Below are 21676 nucleotides of genomic sequence, written 5' to 3' on the forward strand. Positions count from 1 at the left end.
CTTCGCTAGACTTCTGCACTAGTTATCCACAGGATTCAGAGAAAAAAAGAGAGTATGAAAATCCCACTGAGTTTCATATTTGCTCAGCACAATGTCCAGGAATGCCAAGAGAACCTTGCCCTCTTCTTCAGAAAACGACATGCCAAACTTTTTCTGTGGATCACGGGAGAATTAATGTTCACACTGTCAGCCAGAATTAAGTGCCTTTAATTTGATTTAGTTTAATTCTATTTAAAAGAAAATAAAACAAAATCAAATGAAGGCCATTTTTAATTCCAAATGACTGTGTGCACATACTAGTTTAATACTGTTTACCATTTACTGGAAACCCATCTTGTTACTAAATTCAGATCAACTTTCCCGTGTGCTCCTGCCTAGAGAAGCCCTTAGAGATAACATTATCTGGCCTCAAGGAACAGCCACATTTCATTATTGACACCTAACTCTAAAGGAGAGCTACTCTGGAAAGGACAATGTAGTTGCACACAATTTATATGTCTGTCACAGAGGGAACAATGCTCTGTGTACAGCTAGAATAGCAATTAATATACTGGGGGTTGTTCCATTTGTCACTAATTGCAGAGTAGACCAGTAATACAGAAACCTTGTTCTTAGCAAAGAAACCATAGTTCCAGACTATTGAACTGATAATTTGGAGCATGCCTTTTGTTTCCCCAGGGATACCCTGCACCTTTGCCATCAGTTAGCTGAAAACATCACATGATACAGACCCAGAAGCAATGACTACATATTGCAGACCACTGCTGAAGAAATTCTGAATTACGGCATTTGCATGAGACAAGTCAAGGTGAGTTCAGAAACTGAACGGAATTGCTTCCAGTCTTTGTCACAACATATAAGAAGAATAGTTTGTCACTGAAGAATTTTGCTTCCTCTTGCAAAATACAGGAGAAGCATGGTAACCTCACTCCCCCATTGTCTCATCAGGCTGTTGCAAGCACAGGAAAGAGCCAGCTCTAGTTGAGGGTACTTTTGAAGGACCCTGGTTTTGTTAAGGAATCTTGCAAAAGCTAAAAAAGGTAAGAGGTGAGGGAAGAGAGAATGAAACATAATAAAGCTTTGAAAAGAATGTTACAATAAATTTCAGTGCATTTGATAAGAAATAAATGTGGCCCTGACCAGCCAGGGAAGGGGCACCAATGGGCTCAGCTCCACAGCCTTCCTTGTGATCATCTTGTATCCTTGTCCTGCATTGCTCATTGCATGGCCTCACTCTAAGAATACATCATGATCCGTACCCCCCAGTCCACAGCTCCAAATTGCTGCAAGTGGAAACTGTTTGAAGAGAGTCACAGAGGAATAGTCCAGGCATACTGTTTGATGCCAGAAGAGCAAAACAAGAGAAGCAACCACCCTTTCTTCTACTCTACTGGCCACAGCAAGATAGAACAGAAGGGTAATTGTCTTACCTGTCCATGTCCTCCCTCCCCCATCCCTGAAAATCAATGACTCAGGGCTGGAGGAACTTAAAAAAATGCCCCTTTAAAAAAGTGGCTATTTTCAATCAGTTTCTCTAACATTTAGTGCTTTCATCAGTGACAGATCTACCTGTGATTAGAGCAAGTTCCCTCTCAAAACAGGAAAAGGGATAGACACAGTGTTACAAAGACAGCATTACTTTTTCTTTTTTTTTTTTTTTTTTTTTTTTTTAAATGAAATCCCACACAGGAACAAGCCAATGAACCATTTTGATCTCATTATTTAATCTTCTAACTTTTAAAACGAAAGCCTTATCAACTCATCTTTGGTCCAGCTCTGTTGATCTTGAGTCAACAATTCCAAGAAAGCAAAATTCCTCTCCTTCTGTCCCCTTTTCTTTGTTTCTAAAAATAGAGATGGGAAGGGGATTCTTTATGATTTCATCAATACTTTTACAGTTAAAATCACACCCATCATATTTGTTACACTTAAAAAAGAGGAAAATCTCACCCAGTTGACTTCAAATTCAATACAAAAAGCGCTAAGTAATCTCAAAAACTGACCTGTTTTTATTGTCTATGGTGAGTATCAAGGAACAAAGATCAGCCTCATAATGAAAATTCAATGCATCCTTAACTATTCACAGACTACCACTCTGCTCCATAAGGTACAAAGTAAGGATAATTGACAAGATGGATTCAGTGATCCAACAGGTTTAACTTCTGCAAGTTTTTATGGCAAAGACTTTGTCTCAGCTTAAATCAGGATAGTAACACATTTGTCTGTGGATCTAGGGAAACACTAAAAAAAGAGAAGCCTGGATCATCTGACCTTCACTTCTAGAAGGAAGACACCTTTACACCAAGCAATAATAAAAAGGCAGAGAAAAGACTGGGACATGTCACACAGAGAGCATCTTTTATGCATGGGGAAAGATGGGTCTGGAACTTGCTTTGTCTTCATTTTCATTGCACAGACAGGTAAGCTAAGGCATAAACTGATTAATGGACTGACTTAAAGAAAGCCTGCGGCAAAGGCTGGAATTAAGCTCAGGTCCCCCAAGGATCAGTCCAGTATCTTAACAAACCCATATCTGTCTGTTCTGAAATACTGTGGCTTTCCTTTGTAATTAAACAGCATGGATTTGAGGGGGCTGATTTTGACTGTCATTGTACTGAAAGAGCCGGCACTGGTCAAGTGGGGAGGAATTGCCTTGCCAACCTAAAAAGGCTTTTCTTTACTTAATTCCAGGCTTCTAAGCTTTCAGAAATAGAAAATATTGCATAAGCAACGGTACTGAACAATTTTGAAGGCATCCTGAAAGAGGTTTTTATACCCTCCCATTTTAATAGCTGGAGCTTTTATTATAGATAGTATGTGGTTACAGAATAATGTGTATGGGTTTAATGTCTGGTATGATAATATCCAAGGCAAAGATATTGAAAATTCAATTAAAATATAGTTTAGGATATTGGCTTACATTAATTTTAAGCCTCCTCTGCCCCCCCATTCATGTCCTTGCATCCAGGAGCTCTTCCTGAGATCTGAAACTGGAAGTCACACACTAAATCTTTTCTTCTGTAACTCATAATCTGAAGATATTTGCACTTCTTAAGCATTTGACTGTCCAAAATGTCTTCGTAAAATTCCCCCAAATCCCTATTGTTCTTTTAACAGGAGAGGACATACAGGAGTGCTGAGACAGGAGCAGTTCCTCTCAAGGACAAAACTAGGAGGGGATCCCAAAGTTTTGCCTCTAAGTACTAAGCCCTACATCACTCACACTCACTAGAGCTTTTTTAAAAGCTGGTTGCCTATTTGAGCAGGTTTAAGAGAGGAAACAAATTATTTCACTACAGCAAAGCAACTGCCTCCTCTGCAGTTCAGAGTTACCTTGAACCAACACAGCTTTTGCCATCTTTTATGTGTCTCTTGCTTGGTTGATCAATGGAGTTTTCTCACCATCACTGTGCTATCTTACGTGGTAGAGAGAAGAAAACAGAAGCTCAACTGGAACGTGATCAGAGAAACATCAATAATTTCAAGACGCAAGTAATGCACCAGAACCTCTCAAAAGGCTCAGAAGGGCTCCGACAGCTGTCCAGAGTTTTTCCTCGTCCTTCATAATATATATCAGAGAGCACATAATAGGATTGGTCACTTTGGTTACTTGCTAAACTGAAGAGAAATGTCAAGGATTACTGCACATAACAAGTCCTTCCCCAGACAAGCACTGCCAGGACAGAAGAGAGATCCTTGCTTTATCTGCTTTCTATGATTATGCTCAGGAACCCCTGGTCCTGGAAACTGAACATGAATTGACTTGTGTCAGATTTGAAAGAACATACACCTGAAGCATTTATGTGACCTATCTAAATCTTACCCTGACTACAGTAATAGCAGGTGTTATCCTTGTCATATGAAATATTATCACTAAACTACTTGCTTCTGAAACTCCTCCAACTTCCAAAATGTTAATATATTAAATTGTATATCTAAAACTTTTACATACAGTACTCTTCTATTTCAATGGGACCACAGAGTTCCCATAAGAGGAAAGTAGCATACCAGGTTCCAGGACATTTCTTACCCATGTAGCATACACAAAGTTTCAGTTAAGCAGCATGGTCACCAGTCCCAAGTTAACTGACAAATGAGATTTAAAGGCATCAGAAGAGACACTGCACTATTTTTAACTTTTATAAGCCCCATAAAACCACCTAACAAAAGCTGCTTTCATCCCTGTTTTACTGAGAGGGGAAAACAAAGTAGAGTAAGTCTCCTAATTAATCAATGAAAGAGACTGAACACAAAAAGTGCACGAGTCCTTGGCTCAGCACATAGCCCTCTCAGCATTGCCTGCAAAGAGGCCATTAGTCCCCATGTGTGTGTCCATAGGGGTTATGGTGCATTCAGGTAACTACTGATCTAGAAACATGAGCTGTTTCTACCCTTGTGGTTCTAATGAGCCCACCAGAGTTGATATTTTTCAGTAACTGCCTTACACACTGTTTGCAGGTGAAGTAGCAAGTATCTTCAAGAGCTGACTCTAGCTACGTCAGTCAGAGATTTAGTGACTTCCAGTGCTGGTGTCTGACTAGAATCGAGGTCCAGGTCAAGGTGTACTCACAGTACCTGCACGACAGCTGGGTAAAAGATGGACACCTTTACCATAGGAAGATGAAGGAGTTGGACAGGAAACCTCCTTCTCTAGTGGTGCTGTCCTTCTGCAGCACACACTTTGAAGTCTGCCTGGCTGCAAGTGTACTGGGAGGCCAACTGACAGCAAATGTAAAAAGTCAGCTTATTCATACTGGGTAATAATGAGAAAAATCCACCCGGCATTGTTTCTTTTTGAGTCTTTTGAGGGTGTTGCCTTGTTTGCCATGCTCTTTCCTCCTAGCAATGTGTGCCCTGCTTCCCACACTGTTGCTGCAGATTTAAATATGCAGGCATTGCTGCTAGGTGAGTGCCATTTGAATTGACAAACTGGGATTTCTGCTGCGCTCTTCACACTTAAGGCAGCCCTACCTAGGCTTTGAAGGCAACTGCTTGTTGCCTTAGGGTCTAAAGCTAATAAAGCTGAGCAGAACAAGCCCAGGGCTCCCATCGGATAGATAGCTCGATCAAAGACAATATTAAACAGCGCTGTTTTCATAACTACTATTCTGGGGCACTTGGATAGCAAGACAAAGGAGATGAAGTTAATTTCTATCATCATAGCCCGGTGCAGCTGCAAGGGCCTTGGGAGAAGCCATCTTCTCTTGATGGCTCATATAGCCTATGCCTTTACAGGAGCTCCCCTTAAGGACATAGGGCATCAAAGCTTGTCAGATGCACTCCCATTCCCTTTCTGCCCATACTGCTGTCCAATGCACTCCTGTTCCTTCCCCTAGATATCTACCACACTTCTTGTTACTCCTGTACAGGAAGCATTCTGTGCTAGTAACTCGCATCCTGGATTTCACAAACTGGTGTAATTCAACCTTGCTCAGCCCTCTACATTCAATTTCTTCAATTAGCTGAAATTACACCAAAATACAGAAAAGTTTTGCTGGAAAATTTCTGAATAGGTCCAACGCTGATGCCCATGAAAGGAACAAGGATGCAACATCAAGCTCAAATGAAAGTGATACCGTTATGTCCAGCTATATACTGATACCTCACATATCTTCCTGATGTCAGTTTTGCTACTAAGAAGTCAGTAAAGATCTTCAATAATTTCAGAAGAAGAGAAGTGTCCATTTTAACTGATGAAGGAATAGAAACAAAGAGCTATTCTCAATCCAGAAGAGAAGTAACCAGTCTTCAGTTTTAAAGCAAACCTTCTAGATGTAAATTGCTGCATTATTTAAGTTTATTGAACATCTAACACCAGGAAATGTGCAATTCATGAAATTTTCAGTGAAGATGTACAAATGAGACTTTCCAATACATTTTTAAAATGTGAAATTATCAAAGTTTTATGCAGTGTCGACTTGGCCATATATGGTAGAGTAATTGAAAGTGCAGTTCTAGCTTTAAAAGGGTCCCCATGAAAGTAGCAATGTGTATTTTATTGTCTCTTAGTCATTTGCTACCCAAAGGTGCCCAAGTTTATACATGAAAAAGTGTTTCTCCTAACTGCCAGCTTGCACTGCAAGACTATTCAATCTGAAAATCCAGTTAAATGCTTTGCTTATTGCACTTACATCACCAGTTCTACAGTTTCTGCAAGCTAAATAATGTGCCTAGCTATCCAGATGCAACCCTCAAGTCCCAAACCAGATCCCATAAGAAATCTGCCATTATTGTGGGGAGGACCAGAGATCCTCTATTAGGACTAACCTTGACAAAAGGAATAAACTGCATTTTGCACTGGCAGTAGAAAGCAGAAGGGTAAAGTTATGCTAACTCAGGAGGTCAGAACGGTCTTTGATCAAAGCATATGCATTACAACTCATTCCCCTTTTCTTTTCCCCACAGAAATGTACAGGTTTAGAATTTTCTTAGCCTCAAGTAGTTGTAACAGAGACCACAGAGGACAACTAAATCAAATGACACATCTTTAACCTCCTAGAGAGAGACAGTGTTAATCCAGCCTGAAGCCTCTGCTCCCTGAAATTGGATTAGGGATTCCACATTGGGTCTACCTAAGACAGACAAATAGCCTTTGCAGCTGTTTTTCTTTTTCTTCCTTGTTTCTTCACACAAAAACACCCCAAAAAGCAAAAACCCTTCAAGATGTGTTAGTCAAATTTCTACCCCACAACAACAAATAAGGCCACAGACCAGAACTTCAATGCAGAATTCATGGTTTCTAACAAACATGAGGCCACAACATCTAGAAACAAACCCAGTTGAGAGGAAGACATAAAAGCTTTTGGGCTACTCTGCCCTGTTACAAGCGTATCTTTGGTCCTTTGTTTTGGTCATAAAGCTGCAGCAGCAGGAAACAGATTAACTGAGATATTCGGTTGAAGTTTAATGCAGGGGCATGAAAGAGAAGACTCATGCCTGCCCTGTCCTCGCAGCTCCAGTGAGCCAACTACAAGAGCAAAAAGGAATTGGCCATACTAACCAGACTGCAGAGCAGACACCACACTGCACAGTTAGCAAACACAACAGAGCTGGGCCTCTCCAAATCTGCCAAGGGCAACACACAGGAGATGTGGTCAGGTATTCAGTCAGAAATCTGGAGTTCTGTTTTACAAACACAGCACCTATCCCAACTATTACCTACTGAAATACCTGCAAGGAGTGTGTCCTGCAGCTGCCACCTCTGCCCACAGAGCCAACAAGCACTTCCCAGTCATCCAGTGTGACAAGTTGGGGCTGTTCCGTTGCCTACGCTTTGGAACAGCAAGTCAAGGAACAGAGACATAGAGCTTGTGTGCCTTTGGCAGCAGGAGCTTTTTCTCCTGTGCCTGTGTGACAGGTGCAGACCTTTTTGCTTACCTCCTATCTAGCAATTAATGCAAGCCCCACACTGAATGCTGGAACTCAGAGCTCCAACATGTACAGTGGCTAAAAAAGCAAATTGGAGAGAAAAGCAAGACCTCTCCAAAGCAGATCAGAGCCCAGGCAATAGTGTTTGGTTGGGATAACCACATTCCAGATCCTGCTCTACTTTGGAGCTGGCTGTCATTTTTCTATTATACCTGGATGTCTTATATTGCACTAGCTTAGAATCAGTCTCCACTTCTTTCAGAAAGGACATTCTAGCCATGAGAAATCCTTCCTCATTCTAGTTTTCATTAAGCATCCAAAATTTCTGAAGTAGTTTCTTCTTTAGTGTATTTGTATGATCATTTTTACAGCACGAACTCTAACAATAATAGCTATTAAATAATGTCAATCCACTTTTTTTACTTTGTTCAAACATGTGAATAACAGTAAACCAAACATTTTTTTCACTTCTTGTTTGAGAAGAGTCTTCCTTCCTATGAAGACTGCTATTAAATAGTGCTGCTATTAGATTCCCAGACCAGGAATTTTAGAGAATAGATGTCTAGGTTATTTTAGACTCTGGCTTTGAAATGCTTAGATTTTTCTTCAGAAATTCAGTGCATAGCAATACAACCACAACTTGGCCATCAACTGCCCTCTTCCTAATAGCATCCAGGTCTCTTTTCCTTTCAGAGTTAGTTTGTGCAACCCAGAGAACTATCCCACAGCTCTATACTGTACAACCAGTTGCAGGAATCTGTTCCAAGGCCTTCTGCTGCTATGTCATTGCACCAATATCCACAGGAGGCGGCAGCATCGTTTTCTGAGTCAACAGCTGGGTGCGAACCGACAAATGTTCTGCCGGGGTCAGAATGAGATTAGCAAAATCCCACGGAACAATGATTAAAAGGTGCTGTAACGAATCCATTTGCTGCATGCAACAAACACAATTACTAGACAAATTATCTCTCTCACACCCCACTCCTCTCTCTGCAGTGAGCCAGGAATGAGAACCCTCATCTTTTGGGCTTCAAACATGTAGCCCAGCTTTTTAAGAGATACTGCCTTTGATTAATGGTAGCTACAGTAGGTCTCTATCTCCCTCCATGAGTTATGCCACTAGAGGGCAACCAGATTGCCTAAATAATACCTAGAAAAGAGAAGGTCATTGGTCTTTGGGCCTGCATTTCTAGTTCCCCGTCTTCATGAGCATGTGTCCTCCCATCCAACAGCAATTCATCTCTGCCAGTACAGATTCTCACCTTTGGAGTCTCCAGTCCTCTCCCTTTATTCATCTTTTATAGAATTTCTCACATCTCCCAGTCTTCCCATTCTGGCCAAATTACACGCCTAGAGCAAAGGGGTGGATTTTGTATTCTTTCTAGGACTTTCATGCTTCTCAAAGAGGGGATTGTAACATGAAAAATCAGGAAGTTCAGTACAGACAAGCATAGTCTACAGTGTTTCTTATCCATAGTTCTAAGCCCGAGCCCAGTTGCTGCTGTTGCACTAAACCTGAGCTAACAAGCTCTGCTAGGGACCATCTTTACAGGAGTAAAGATGTCATTGCCAATAGCCACTTTCCACAAACCAAGGTTAGTGCTAAGTCCAAGCTAAGATACATCAGTTTCCAACCAGTCAGCTGTGTCTACACCTTGGTTCCTGGCACTGCTGGAATGGACAGTGCTACTGAGACACTCAAACTGGCCCTGAACAGACTGGGAAAGATCCAGCACCACTTACCACCCTGGACTGTATGCAATGCAAAATAGTGCTCCTCACTTTGTGCCCAGTAAACAGATTGCAATTTACATAGTCCTGTACCTGAACTAATAAACTATGATGAACTCTCTCTGGATCTGCTTCCACAGCACAAATAATCTTCAAGTTGGATAATCCCCATCATGTATCCTGGCTCTTTCACTCAAGCTGCAACACCTTTTACCTCTACAAGTCCACAGTGCTAGCCACCACAGCAACCCCTACAGAACTTGCTATCAATTCAGACTGTTTTCTTCCAAAAAAGAAATGTTAAACTGAGCAGCTACCACCACCCATTTAGCTTTCACTATTCAGTTCCTGTTGTAATGGAGATAAGACCAAACCAGATGGCTGATTCCCTCCCACCACTGATCAGTTTGGTCATCTCCTACCATTTTGTTCCACTTCTGCCTCCCTCATGGACAAACCTCCCTCCAGTTCATAGATGGCCCTGGGAGGACTCAGCTCTTGGGACGTGCCAGAATGCTACAAGTTCAACTACATGAGCTTTTGAGTGTGGAGGGACTGGTCTACTGTTCAATTGCCATTTTGAAAATGTGCAAGATAAAGAAATAGCAGAGAATATATATATCATACATGGCAACAGGAAACCTGTCAAAGCCTAGCACATCTTATAGGAGAAAATTACAAATACTGGGACTTCATTATAATGGACGTCCAGCAGGCTCCTGTTACCCCCATCAGACAAATCTGAATCAACACCACACTAAAGGGAAGCGGAAAAAAAGCTTTTGAATTAAGCAGTGGATAACCAGGATTTAATTTGTTAATATAGGAGAAGGCTTCCTCATGAGTTTGTCTTGCGCCACAATTCGCGTCACAGCAGAAATAATATAAGGCAAGAAAGAAAAATGCTTTAAAGAAAATGGTTCTTTGTCAGACTGGAAATATTAGCTGTGATTCAGAAATTAATGACAGCATAAAAATCTATTAAGGCATCTAGACTGTCTCTCAAGGGAACTTTTCAAGCTTGCAGTGCATGGATTATTCTCCAGGGCTCTGCCCAGCCAAACTTCAGATATCCCAAATGACAGCAATTCTACTACAATTCTTAACAAAGCTATTTCACCACCTAATCTCTTTCTTCCATTAAGTATTTTTCTCTTCTACCATTTTTTTTCCTCTTCCCTCCTCCAAATTTTCTACTATGAGAGACACTTCTAACTCTTAGTCCACACTAGACAATTCTTAATGTCTTTCCAGTATGCCTAGATCATTAGCATAGCTCCTCTTTAGTCATTTAGCCAAAACAGCTATATATTTAGCTCTCACAAGCATTCCTCGTAAGTTAGTCCCTCCAGCCCCTTAATCATTCTCCTTGCAATCCTCTGAATTCCCTCTAATTTTGTTTACATCTTTCTGGAATTGAAGTGCCCGGAACCAAGTGCCGTAAACAACAACAGCTCGTTATCTGGCTAGACTTTAATTCTGGTGATCACAGCACAGTCCCTGCACATGCAATGCACACACAGACACATGCACATGCTCACTCTCTGGCTCAGACATAGCAGCATAATGGCATGCAAGTCCCTCACCATGGACCTTCCCTTCTCCCCAAGTGGGCCTCTTTCAAAAAAATCCAACTCTAGACAAAAGTGGAGGTAGATCTTCTGTAGAGCCTTTAAAAATTCTAGTTTTAAAGAGTCTTCTTGTAAAACTGGAGAAAACAGTAAAGCAAATTCACAATTCCCAATCTTTCCAGGAATGGTGACAAGCCAAACTGAACAAACTTTCCCATTACCAAAAAAAATGCAATCCACAACACAACCTAAAACCGTTCCACATGATGGAACTTCTCCAGTGCCATCAAGCAGTGGAAGATCTTCCCAAGAAAAAGCCACTCTTACTTTTTGGCCACCAAAACAAGCATGGCAACAATTATTTCCCTGAGCATTTCTCCCTCAGGGAAACTGCATCTAACCCCTTGGTTTTGAGAGTCACGACTACCACACTCCTTTCTGGCTGTATTGAAAACCCTTTCCCAAAGAATTTTTAGCAGAAGGAGGTCAGACCGAACACCCCAGGGAAATAAATGGAGGAATATATCCCTGTGGATACTCTTTCAGCTGTCTGCAGACTTAAGACACACATCAGCTACTAGCTGCACTCAGGTTACATTTTCAAGTTTTTTCATTACACTTATGAAGGCCACAATTTTCAGAACTTTTTTGTTTCATGTGGCAGTAGTGACTTTGATGTAATCTTATGACAGAAGATAACACCTCGCAGAAAAGCCTTTAAGCACTTCTGCCTTAATCTGTACCTGAAACTTGAGTTGGAATTTTTCTAGCAAAACACCTTTTTTCCTTATTAGAAAAAAAGCCAATTCAGTGAGGCAGAAACATTTTGTGAAACTTCTGTTTCCTTCAACAAACTTCTGGTGAACTTCAGAAAACTTCAGGCATGGTTTATTAAGAAACTTTTGAAGGTTCCTACCAGCTCCCAGAACACCTATGGGGTAGCCAAGTCACCAGAAAAGGTGGTAGCTCCACAAGAAGGGTTCTTCTAGACCAAGGTCCTCCTAAGCCTCCCCCTGCAACAACTTCAAAGGCTCTTCTCACATAGCATTCCCAGGTCTGCATGAACCTCAAAGCTAGACCTTTAAGGATCCCCTGCTACGTGGCAAAGAAAGCAGGGGCTTCAAGTCTCCTGTATCCACAGTACCTTTCATATTGCCATTTCTCCTTCACAGCAGCTCAAGCAATGCCTTAGGACCAAGGGTATCTTAGGATGTCTAGTGTTGCTTTTTGTCATTGTTAGGGTTGTTTTAAGCAGCAGGAGGAGGGAGAGGAAGAGGCCAGAAATTCTTCAGGTTGACCAGGGAATGAGCAGAGACTATAAGCAGGGGTCTCGTGAGGGCCCTTGAAGCATGAAGAAAAGTCTGCTGCTACAAAGCTTTACATCAGGACAGAAAGAGCAAGGCCAACCAGAATGGCCTTTTCTCCCTCTCCTCTAGGTACACAGCAGACCAGAAGAAAAGGAAGACTGTATTGCTGACCTTAGCCATAGGTCCCTCTGGGGCAATGCCACAGCTCATTTACCTCATGCTGCAGCCTGACTTGCCCAATCTGATGCAGCTCTGAGGCTGCTGGGTAGTACACAAACCAGTCACCAGCAGGCACCTAGGAGAGATGTAAATGGAGGAAAGGTTCTGTACTCTGTACTTCAGTTCTTTCTGAGCCCTACCTTCCCTCCCTTAGTAGGCCTAGACTACAGGCATCTCTTCCATCGCTTCAGCCAACACAAGATTGTTTTTCTTTGAATAGCTGAGAAATTACTGCTAGCAAAAAAACCTGAACCCTAGTACATGGAAAAGACAAATGGTTTCCTTTCCCCTACAGCAGATCTAGAAAGGCAGAACATCTCACAGAGGCACGTCTGCAGTCAGGCCTATCCTGTTTTTACTCAGCTAAACTTGAGACCAGACAAAACAGAGTTAATCCATGCTGTTGAGGTAGTTAAAATAGCAGGACTGTGTTAACGTAGGTGCAGCCAAAGTGCACAATTGTTGGTTTACTGGCACAAGCTACATCCAGCCCAGGAATCCTGTGCTCATACAGTTCACAATAGCACAGCTACATAAGAAATGTTGGCTCAGATTATACAGTGTTTGAATATGTCTATTTGAAACAGTGCAGCTTGCATGTGTAAGAAACCTCCCTTTTCCTTTTTATTCCCAGAAACTCTCACATGAAAGTGCAGAAGTCAAACATGCCCTTTCTGCTCTTTACACTGTGTTTCATGTCCAGGTGACTGAAGCGTGACTAAGTTGCCACCTTACACTGAGGCTATCACAGAAAGATGAGGAGGGGTAGCTAAGCCACAGTAACAATTCTGTTTCACTGCAACAATCGCTTGCCATGTCAAGATAGGATGCAAATCTGCTGTGAATAATGGTCACTCCAAAAGCGCACACAGCTACACAGATAGCCCTATCAGTAACCATGCTGCATTCACCTACTGAACTAACATTTCCTAACATCTCCCTTGCACAAAACACAGCCCTGAACTGTATTTGTTATCACGCACAAGTGTCTTTACCACACGACTTGGGCATTTTGTAGCTTGCAAACACAGGTGCACACCCACACACATGCACATCTCCACCATCACCTTCTGTTTTGCAGATATGTCTTCTCAAAAGCCAAAATGCAGCTATTAAAAGGCCTCTGGTCATACCTTCATGTACAGACCACATATACAGGTATAAATAAAACTTAATGCTGTGATAAGAGTGATCCCACTGCACAACACTAGCTTTACAAGGCAAAGAGTAGGTACACATACAAGCAGATGGATCCACAGGGTCACAAGTCTAAGCATTATTACACATCAAAACCCCATGAATGTCCCTTGAAATAACCCTTCCTTCCTGGCGGCAAATCCTCACCTGCAAATCCCTCCCTTGTCAAACACTCAAGTATATATCCACACTGTCAGCTTCACCAACAGCCCCCCAAGGGGAAGTCAGGTAACAAAGTGCACTAGTTGCAAGGCTCACAGTCAGAAAGACCCCTGCTCTCCCTGGTGATGGAGCTTTGGATCGACTGTTGAGGGCCAAGCACAGCCAGGCTGCATGCAGGTGCAGCAGACAGAAGGCATGCAGAAGAATTATTAATAGTTATTGTCCTAGCAGATTTTAAGGATTAATTGGTTCCAGCCTGCAACTCACCATCAATATAAGTGCTAAGGGGCAGAGGGGAGGGAGCTGTGATTACACACTTACATTGTGTACTCATATCCCAGTGGCTGCACACTGATAGACTATTGATTTCCTGGTTGGAAAACTCCACAGCCTTCCATTTGTCTCCTTCCTTGCTCCCTCTCTTGTCCCACTGCTCATGACCTGCCTGCCATATGTCCCCCCTCCCAATAGCCAAAAACACATTATCAGAAAAGGGAGAGAACCACCCTCTTTGTGGGAACACTCTGCCAAACCTGAAAGAAGTTAAGAAACCTGTACCCATGAGATCACAGAGAGGCAGACCTTATCAAAAGGAGGTTTCAAGAGCAAGCCATCTTCAGAGGATTTTATTTTGGATGCTTATATAACCTAGGAACCACAAAGACCCAGTCTGTGAGTCCACAGCTCTGGTTATGCTCACTTTTGCTTTAAGCCAAAACCCTTCCTCTAAAGCCTACCTTCTGATGTTATATTAAAAAACAAACAAACAAACAAAAAAAAACCACAACAAACCCAACACCAAAAAACCCCACAGAAAACCTGAAAAAAACTACAACACATCAGCTTGCCTTAATTCAGTGTATATCCTTGCATTGCTCCCAATACCATCTCCTCCCAGGGATGCCACTGAAAGTGCAGTACCATAGCAAAATTTTGCTATGTGGACATGGGTGACAAATAAGCAGGTCTAATGTAAAGAGTTCTTTTTGCTCAGTGTGTTGCCATGCAGGATCTTTTCCATGGACTTTATGACAGCAGATATGGCCAGTAAGACACTTCACTGTGAGGCCCTGTGAACCTTTACCAGGAAGGCTACTCCCTTGGCTCAGAGAAATTAAAGCAGGAGCCAGTGGCAGTGCTATTCCCTCTCCTTCTGCACAAGAGAGCAGGGCAGTGCTGCCCCACTGGCAGGCAACTTGCTGGAAGGAGCTCACAGGGAAATACCTCAGCTTCCGGGAAATCCAGGATCAGCCAAAGCACCACAGTGCAATGGCATAACAGAATCAAACCAGGATTTCTCTTCCTCTAGTCTCCCCTCTTAAATTTCAGTAAGAATTGTAAATCCCCAGCCTTTCTTATTCCTTTCCATGCTGCCTGCAGGGATCTCTGCCCGTCACCAACACCAGCAGAGGGCCATGTCTCACACACTCACCTACACAAATCTCCATCTTGCCCTTATCTACTCCTTCTCAGAGTGGGACAAGATGGTCTGTGCTATGGTTAATATTTTTTCTTTTATCCTGGATAAAACAACAGTAGGAAAAACACATAAGCTATCAAAGCCATTGTTGGTTGAGTTTGAACACCACATAAAATTGTGTTCTTTAAGGAAAAAGGAACAGTGAAGAGGCAAATATTGATGCTTCCTATAGGGACTGAAGACAGCAGAATGCTACATCTATCCAGCAGCCACCCTCCACATGAAGGAGACAATCTTTAGCAGGTCACACGCCCACATATTCGACAGCACACATGGAAGATTTTCTCCAGACTCTTCCAGGATGTCTGGTACCACTACGAATTTCACTCAGATTATTCAGTCCTTTAACAACCTCTCTTAGCCAGCAACCTCAGCTGACTCTCTTCCACAAGAAAGCCTCACAGGCCTGCCTAGAAAAGGAGGGTTCATTTGCATCCACTCTTCATCACCTTTTGCCACCTGTTTTCACTTCATAGCACACAGGTCAGTAAGAAATGCTACAGCTCCTCAGGACCAGCACTGCCTCCTCAGCCACACCAGCCTCTCCAGGGATTTGCACAGAGCATCCAGCTGCTGCTGTATGGCCTAATTCACATATGGACCCACACGTTAGCACTCGCTTTAACCTATTCCTAAGCAAAACACTCTTGCACAGGGTAAATCAGTCAAGGAGAAGGGACAGTCCCCACCCACAAGGCAAGGGCTTTGGTGTACCCAAAGGCTTACTGGAGACACAGCAAGCACACAGTGAGGATGTGAACTTGTAAAGCATTTTCTCTGCCATCAGCTTAGGGTGACAGCAGCCATGTTCCCCACCTGGATTAGGAGTGCTTTTGCTTGCAAGTCAAAATGAAGGTGGAAAGAGTAACTCTTAAAGAACTTACCACCTTCTCAGACCACTAGCATATGCATGGGTACTCAGAGGCTGAAAAGGAGCTCCTACAAACATAAGGACTAGTGTATTTGTTACAATACTAGTAAACTTGTGTGAGAGAAGATCTCTGAGTCTAAAAGATAAAGCAAATTTCTACTTATAATAATAAAGCCCTCTGAGAAGGTAGTGAAGTGCTGAGATTTATAACAGCCAGGGGAAATGGGTCCTTACTGGTGTGGTAATTATTGACTCAAGTGCTCTGCAAGTACTGGGATAGATCTAGAAAAAACACTTGAGATATCTTTTTAATGCTCCCTGTTTGCAGATAAAAAGCCCTCTCTGCCACTTCCCCATCTTAACCCTACAAGAAAAGTGTTTTGTTTCAGCTATTGAACCTCTTCATCATTTTAGGTGATGCAAGGCAGCTGAGTGAGTCATTACTTCAATAATACAGTCCAACCTGTAAGAGCTTCCCCTGCCTTATTCAACAGAGTTGCAAACAGACAGGAAGAAAAGTATCTTCAGGAGAGCAGGAAAAGTATTTTTTTCTCTAGTTGGTGATGTCTAAGTGTTATCTAACTGCATCACAATCACGCTGCATAGTTACCCATACACCACATCATCAGTCTCACACACATACATTCTTGCTCCTCCCTCTATTCTCCCCATCCATTACACATTATCAGCACAGAAACACTTGGGTACTCGCTTCAATCCATATAGATTGTACTAACCTTGCACATTAATGCAGACATAATTTTTCACACATGCCTTGCCCAGTAACCTTATAAAACATGAGACTTTACAGATAACATTTGAACTATGTATCAACCTAAAGGACCCAACTCACCTGAGTGCTTCTGTGATTTCTTTCATCAGACTAATTCCTCATCTACAAAAATCCTTCATCAGCTCAAAAAAAAAATTATAAATAAATACTGCCAATATTATGTAGGCCAGTTCTACTTGTCCTTTCCTAAAGCATTTACTTCACTAAATTGGCTTTAGAGGTATCTTAACTTACCTTTTTTTTTTTTTTAATAGCACAAAATCTCCTGCAATTAACCAATGAGGTGGGGTTGTAGGAGAGGTTCATTAGAACAAGCTGGGATTTTTTAGCAAATTGCTGATCTGAAACAGCTGTTACTTTTCAAGGGAAAGAGTTTGTTTAGAAGAATTTACAACATAAAGCAGTGCTGGAGAAAATGTATAATTTGTAAAGGCATTTATTTTTTTAAATAAAATCCTTGGGGGGGAAATCAAAATTACTTTTCATATTGACAGCTAAGTTAGAGTAATAGTAGGTAAAAGCAAAGACATCAACACCATATTCTTCTGAATTATTAAAATGCAATATTTGATAGACCCAAACAATTTGTTTCTCCTCCCCATCCCTAAGCACCCTATTTTTGACTTGGAGAAAAAAACAGAGAAAAGAAAAATTCAGCCTTTCAATTTGACTCAAGAATCTGATTTTTACCAGAAGCTACGAGGCACAGAAAAGCTAACAGATGAATCCATTCTAGGGAAAGCTGCAGCATGCCACTAGAAAATCCCACCCACCAGCAGTGCTGGGGTGCGTAGGTACTTTTATTCCTCCAGCCCCCACAGGGCAGGAAGGCCCAGTGCACTATGCAGGAGGAAAAACCATCCCACATCCAAGCCACCTGCCTCGAATGAAGACTGGAAGTGCAGCAGCAGAGAAATGCAAGAATCCTGAGCCACAAAAATAAGGAAGCCTAGTGATCAGGAAAAATAAAATAATAAATAATCTTTTTTTTGACACCTAACTAAATAAGTATCGATTCTCCATGCAGGGCTCAGAGTTTCTAACCTAGGAGAGAAGGAGTAAAACCTGTTTGTGTGCCAAAGCCCCCAAGCTCAGGCAGGTGTGGGACAGGGAACCCATTGCACGTCCCCTGGCAGAGGTGCTGGAGGAGGCAGCCTGTGTTGGCTACTTGGCACTGCAGAGACCACAGACTGACTGGCCTCAGCTGCCCCCCCTCCCCAGCTCCCCCATCGCCCACTATTCAGCAGCGCCACCATCGTTCCCCTTCACCCCCACATTTGGTGGCTTTGGGTAAAAACATGAAAAGCACAGGAGCTGCTTTTGCATTCACTGGTACACCCCCAAGTGGACAGTGAGGAAAAGGGGGAGAGAAGGCACGCACAAGTTTCGGATAGCTTGCAGAGGTGCAGGATCAGCTGGCTGAGCGCTGGAGCTCAGAAAGTGCTTGGAAGAAGTCCCGCTGGGGTCACTGCCTGTCAGAGCCACTACTGAAGTTTCCTAGGGTAAGAGCTCCACTGAGTCATGCTCAGCAGGGTTACAGAAGTGTTCAAGGTTTGTTACCACAGCTTTCAGTGAATAACAATTAATTTGAAATAAGTGGCGTTTTGTTTTATTTTGTTTTGTTTGTTTTTTTTCTTAAGGGCACAAGAATTTCCCATCCCTTTTTGACTCCTTCACATATCTTCAGGCTTGCCCTGCTGCTCCCATGCAGCCCAAATATTCTTGCTTCCCCATCCTCTCATCCTCCAGACCAGAGAAAGGAGATCGCCACTTGCTTTGAAACAAGATCAAGCAGTGGACTGAGTCTGGTTAATATCACGTCAGTAGTTTGAGAGCAGTAGAAAATGCAGCTCCTGGCCTGCGAACCACCACCCCCATTCCATGCCAAAACCCAGGGAGGGCAACTGTATTACCTCTGCCTCCTCAGAGGGTAACTGGCAAGGTAACCCTCCAAGGGCCTTCCCTGGTGCCTTCAAAATCAGAACAGATGTGGCTGATACAACTGGCAAGTAGACCAGAAGGTAAAAAGCCTGTAAATGCCTGTAGTCTGGCATAAACTACAGCTATCCAAAAGGACTAAAACAGCTCCTGCTTGCACTAGCATTGGGATGCCCTGGTTGCAACTCAGGGAAAGCTTGTGACTTGGAAACAGTGTATTGAGCAAGCAGCATCGACTACAAGCTAGGAAACATGAATCAGAGGGAGAGGCAATGTTCAGAGCCAACGTGATTTGCCAGTGTCTATCATCCTTGACAGCTCTGTGCCTCCTCCTACAGAGCAGAGGGGAAGTTCACATCGAGCTCCTCAACTTCATTGCTGACATTAGCTACTTATGTTGCAAAAGTATAGGTTCTCTTCTCACACCACGTACATCCTATGTTCTAGAAAAAATCCTCCTTCCCCATCAGAAACAACAGGAAGGAAGTCAGCTGGAAGGTGCTAGTGCTGGATTCACAATCCAGAGCTCAGAGAATCGAGGTCTGAGAGAAAATATGTGATGGTGAAAAGCATGTGTACACAACCAAGAGACAGAAGTGAGACTGTATGTAAATGTAAGAAGGCAACAAAACCCAAGGGATTTTGCACACATTGGTGAGTGCACACATTGGTGAACAGGTTAAGTGTGAGGCTGCAACAGAAAGTGTGTGGAAGACAGGGAGCGTGCCTGTTTGGGAATTTGTTTAGTAGACACAAAATAGAAAAGGCCAGTGCATGCAAGGCTGTGTATAAAAGTAGGAGCAAAGAGGAAGTGAGAAGGCTGTGACTGGGCATACCTCCGTGCAAGGCACTAATGCACTAGTACGAACAAGAGTGAGAGAAAAGCACTCTGTGTGTGGTGGAGACAGAGCGAGATACCCTCTAAGGGTGCAGCTCACTGTGAATGCAAGACCGTGAGGCACAGAATAGGCCAGAGAAAGTATATGTATGTTCTTTATTTATATATTCACCTGTGTGTGTATGCACACAGGGTTACAAGGCTGGTGCAGCAGGATAGGCAAGGGAATTTTATATGCAAGCAACCATGAACACTAGCGTGCTGGATGGAGAGAAAGCACAAGAAAAGGCTTGAAGGAGGTGGGGGGAGAAGAAGAGAGAATGTGAGCATGAGAGGGACAGCCTGGCACTCCAGGAATTGCATGTACTAGGGAGCTAGAACTGGATGTGCCAGAGTGAGTTTATTCATCTTCCCTGCTATATTAATGAGTGTTATGTCTCTGTGTGTGTGTGAAGGACCACCAGTGGGTATAAGTGAGTGTGGATCATGCACAAGCTGTGATTTGGAGGGCTATGATTATATGTGCATGTGTGACATGTATTTATACATACAGCACGGGATGCATTAACCCTTAACTCCTGTTTACAGAAAGCATCTCAAAACCAGCTAGCATGCCTGTCAACACTTCAGACTAAATTCCATACTCACACTTGGCTCTTAAAGCTGGCAATTCTCCACTGAACAAAACCCCATACCCAACAAATTTTCTTCTCCTTTCTTTCCTCCATCACTCTCTCTCTTTTTTTTTTTTTTTTTTTTTTTCCCCCCTGGTTGAGGGGAAGGACATAATGTTTTTGCAGACAGACCAGAGGCACAGAGGTTTCTCTGACCTCCCCCTTTCTGGGCAAAACCAAAATAAAAATAAAACAGAAAAAAAAAACCCAAAAAACCAGACCATAAAACCAAAAGAAACTTAACACTGATCTCCTCAGGAAGGTGAAGAATCCAGGAGCATTAGTACTTGTGACTCAAAGTGCTGAGAAACAGAGGCTCTGGATGGAGGGGATACCCACCTTCACCCACCCCTCTTTTCCTTTGCAAATCTTACAATCTTACTGTGCCCCCCCCCCCCCCCCCAGCCCATCCTCTGCAAAAGCATAAATACAGCAGCAAAGTCAGTCACATGCAGTGCCCTCTAACCATAGGATTCACCAGCAGCAATCTCTCCTTGGCTTACTTCCTTAGGGGGGGAAGATGGGGGGAAGCTTCAGCTTCCAGCTCCATGTTTCAGGCCATCAGCCAAAATTCTAGCAAAGGGGCTTGAGGAGGTTGCAAGAAAGAACTCATCACATACCTTGCAAGGAGAAGAGGGACAGGAAGAATCCCAGAACCCAGATACTGTGCAGCCAGTAGGTCCTCATGCTTCTCTCTCACTCGCTCCGCTTCCTCTGCCTTTTTCTCCGTCTCTTCACCTCTCTCTCTCTCAATTTATCTTTCTTTCCCCCCCACCCCCCCTGCTCTTCTTTCCTCTCAAATAAAATGGGATTCGTGTCTCCCTTCAGTTCCCCTGGGCTCTGCTTCGCCAGCTCAGACAATCCAGTCGCAGCGAAAGCTGACCCACGGTGGCCAGATTCCCAAATAACCTCACACTCTCCCCTTCAAGTGCTGGAGAAAACGGGGGGGATGGGGGGGGGGGGTCAGGTTAGATGCTCGCCGTAGCCTGCACTGGCTGTAAACACAGAGAATCTCTCTTTCTCTCTCCTGCAGCTCCAACTAAATGCGACTGTACTTAAACAAGCAATGCCTTATAGGACAGCGCTCAGAGCAGAAAAGATCCCACCTCTGCCACCTAGTGTTGCAAGCCAGCTCATTTATTTTATTTATATATATATATGTGTGTGTGTGTGTTATTCTATAGAAATATGGTTCTCTCATTCCTCTGCAAATATATCTCTTGGATCACAGGTCTATGAAGCATGCTGGGTTCAGGAGTCCCTAAGGCTCCAGCTGTCATGGGGAAGTTATTCGGTGAAGGAATATCCCTCATTGCCACCACAAGAAACGCAGCGGGGCAGGTTTGATTTCTCAGCAGAGTTCTGCTTGACAAATTCTGAAGCAAAGGTCTCTCTGATGCTGGTGTCACTGCTGGGCAGTACACAGGGGCCAGAGGGAGATTCAGACACACTGATTGTAATTACAGAGCTGCCAAGGGCTTCAGGAAAAATAGCAAGCATCAGGCTGCATTAATCTTTGCTGGATCT

The 21676-nt window shown here is 43.0% G+C and overlaps 1 protein-coding gene across 1 annotated transcript in view; it reads right to left on the reverse strand.

Moving 5' to 3' along the window:
- Positions 1-21208, reverse strand: part of LSAMP (limbic system associated membrane protein) — a 1031747-nt gene extending 1010539 nt beyond the window's left edge. Inside the window, exon 1 of the mRNA XM_051623572.1 lies at positions 20770-21208. Coding sequence (XP_051479532.1) covers positions 20770-20836 — 67 coding nt within the window. The 5' untranslated portion in view covers positions 20837-21208. The remainder of the gene's footprint in view (positions 1-20769) is intronic.
- Between the last annotated feature and the right edge of the window lie 468 nt (positions 21209-21676).

The sequence above is a fragment of the Apus apus genome, chromosome 1 (assembly GCF_020740795.1).
Source record: "Apus apus isolate bApuApu2 chromosome 1, bApuApu2.pri.cur, whole genome shotgun sequence".
In the NCBI taxonomy this organism is placed as follows: Eukaryota; Metazoa; Chordata; class Aves; order Apodiformes; family Apodidae; genus Apus; species Apus apus.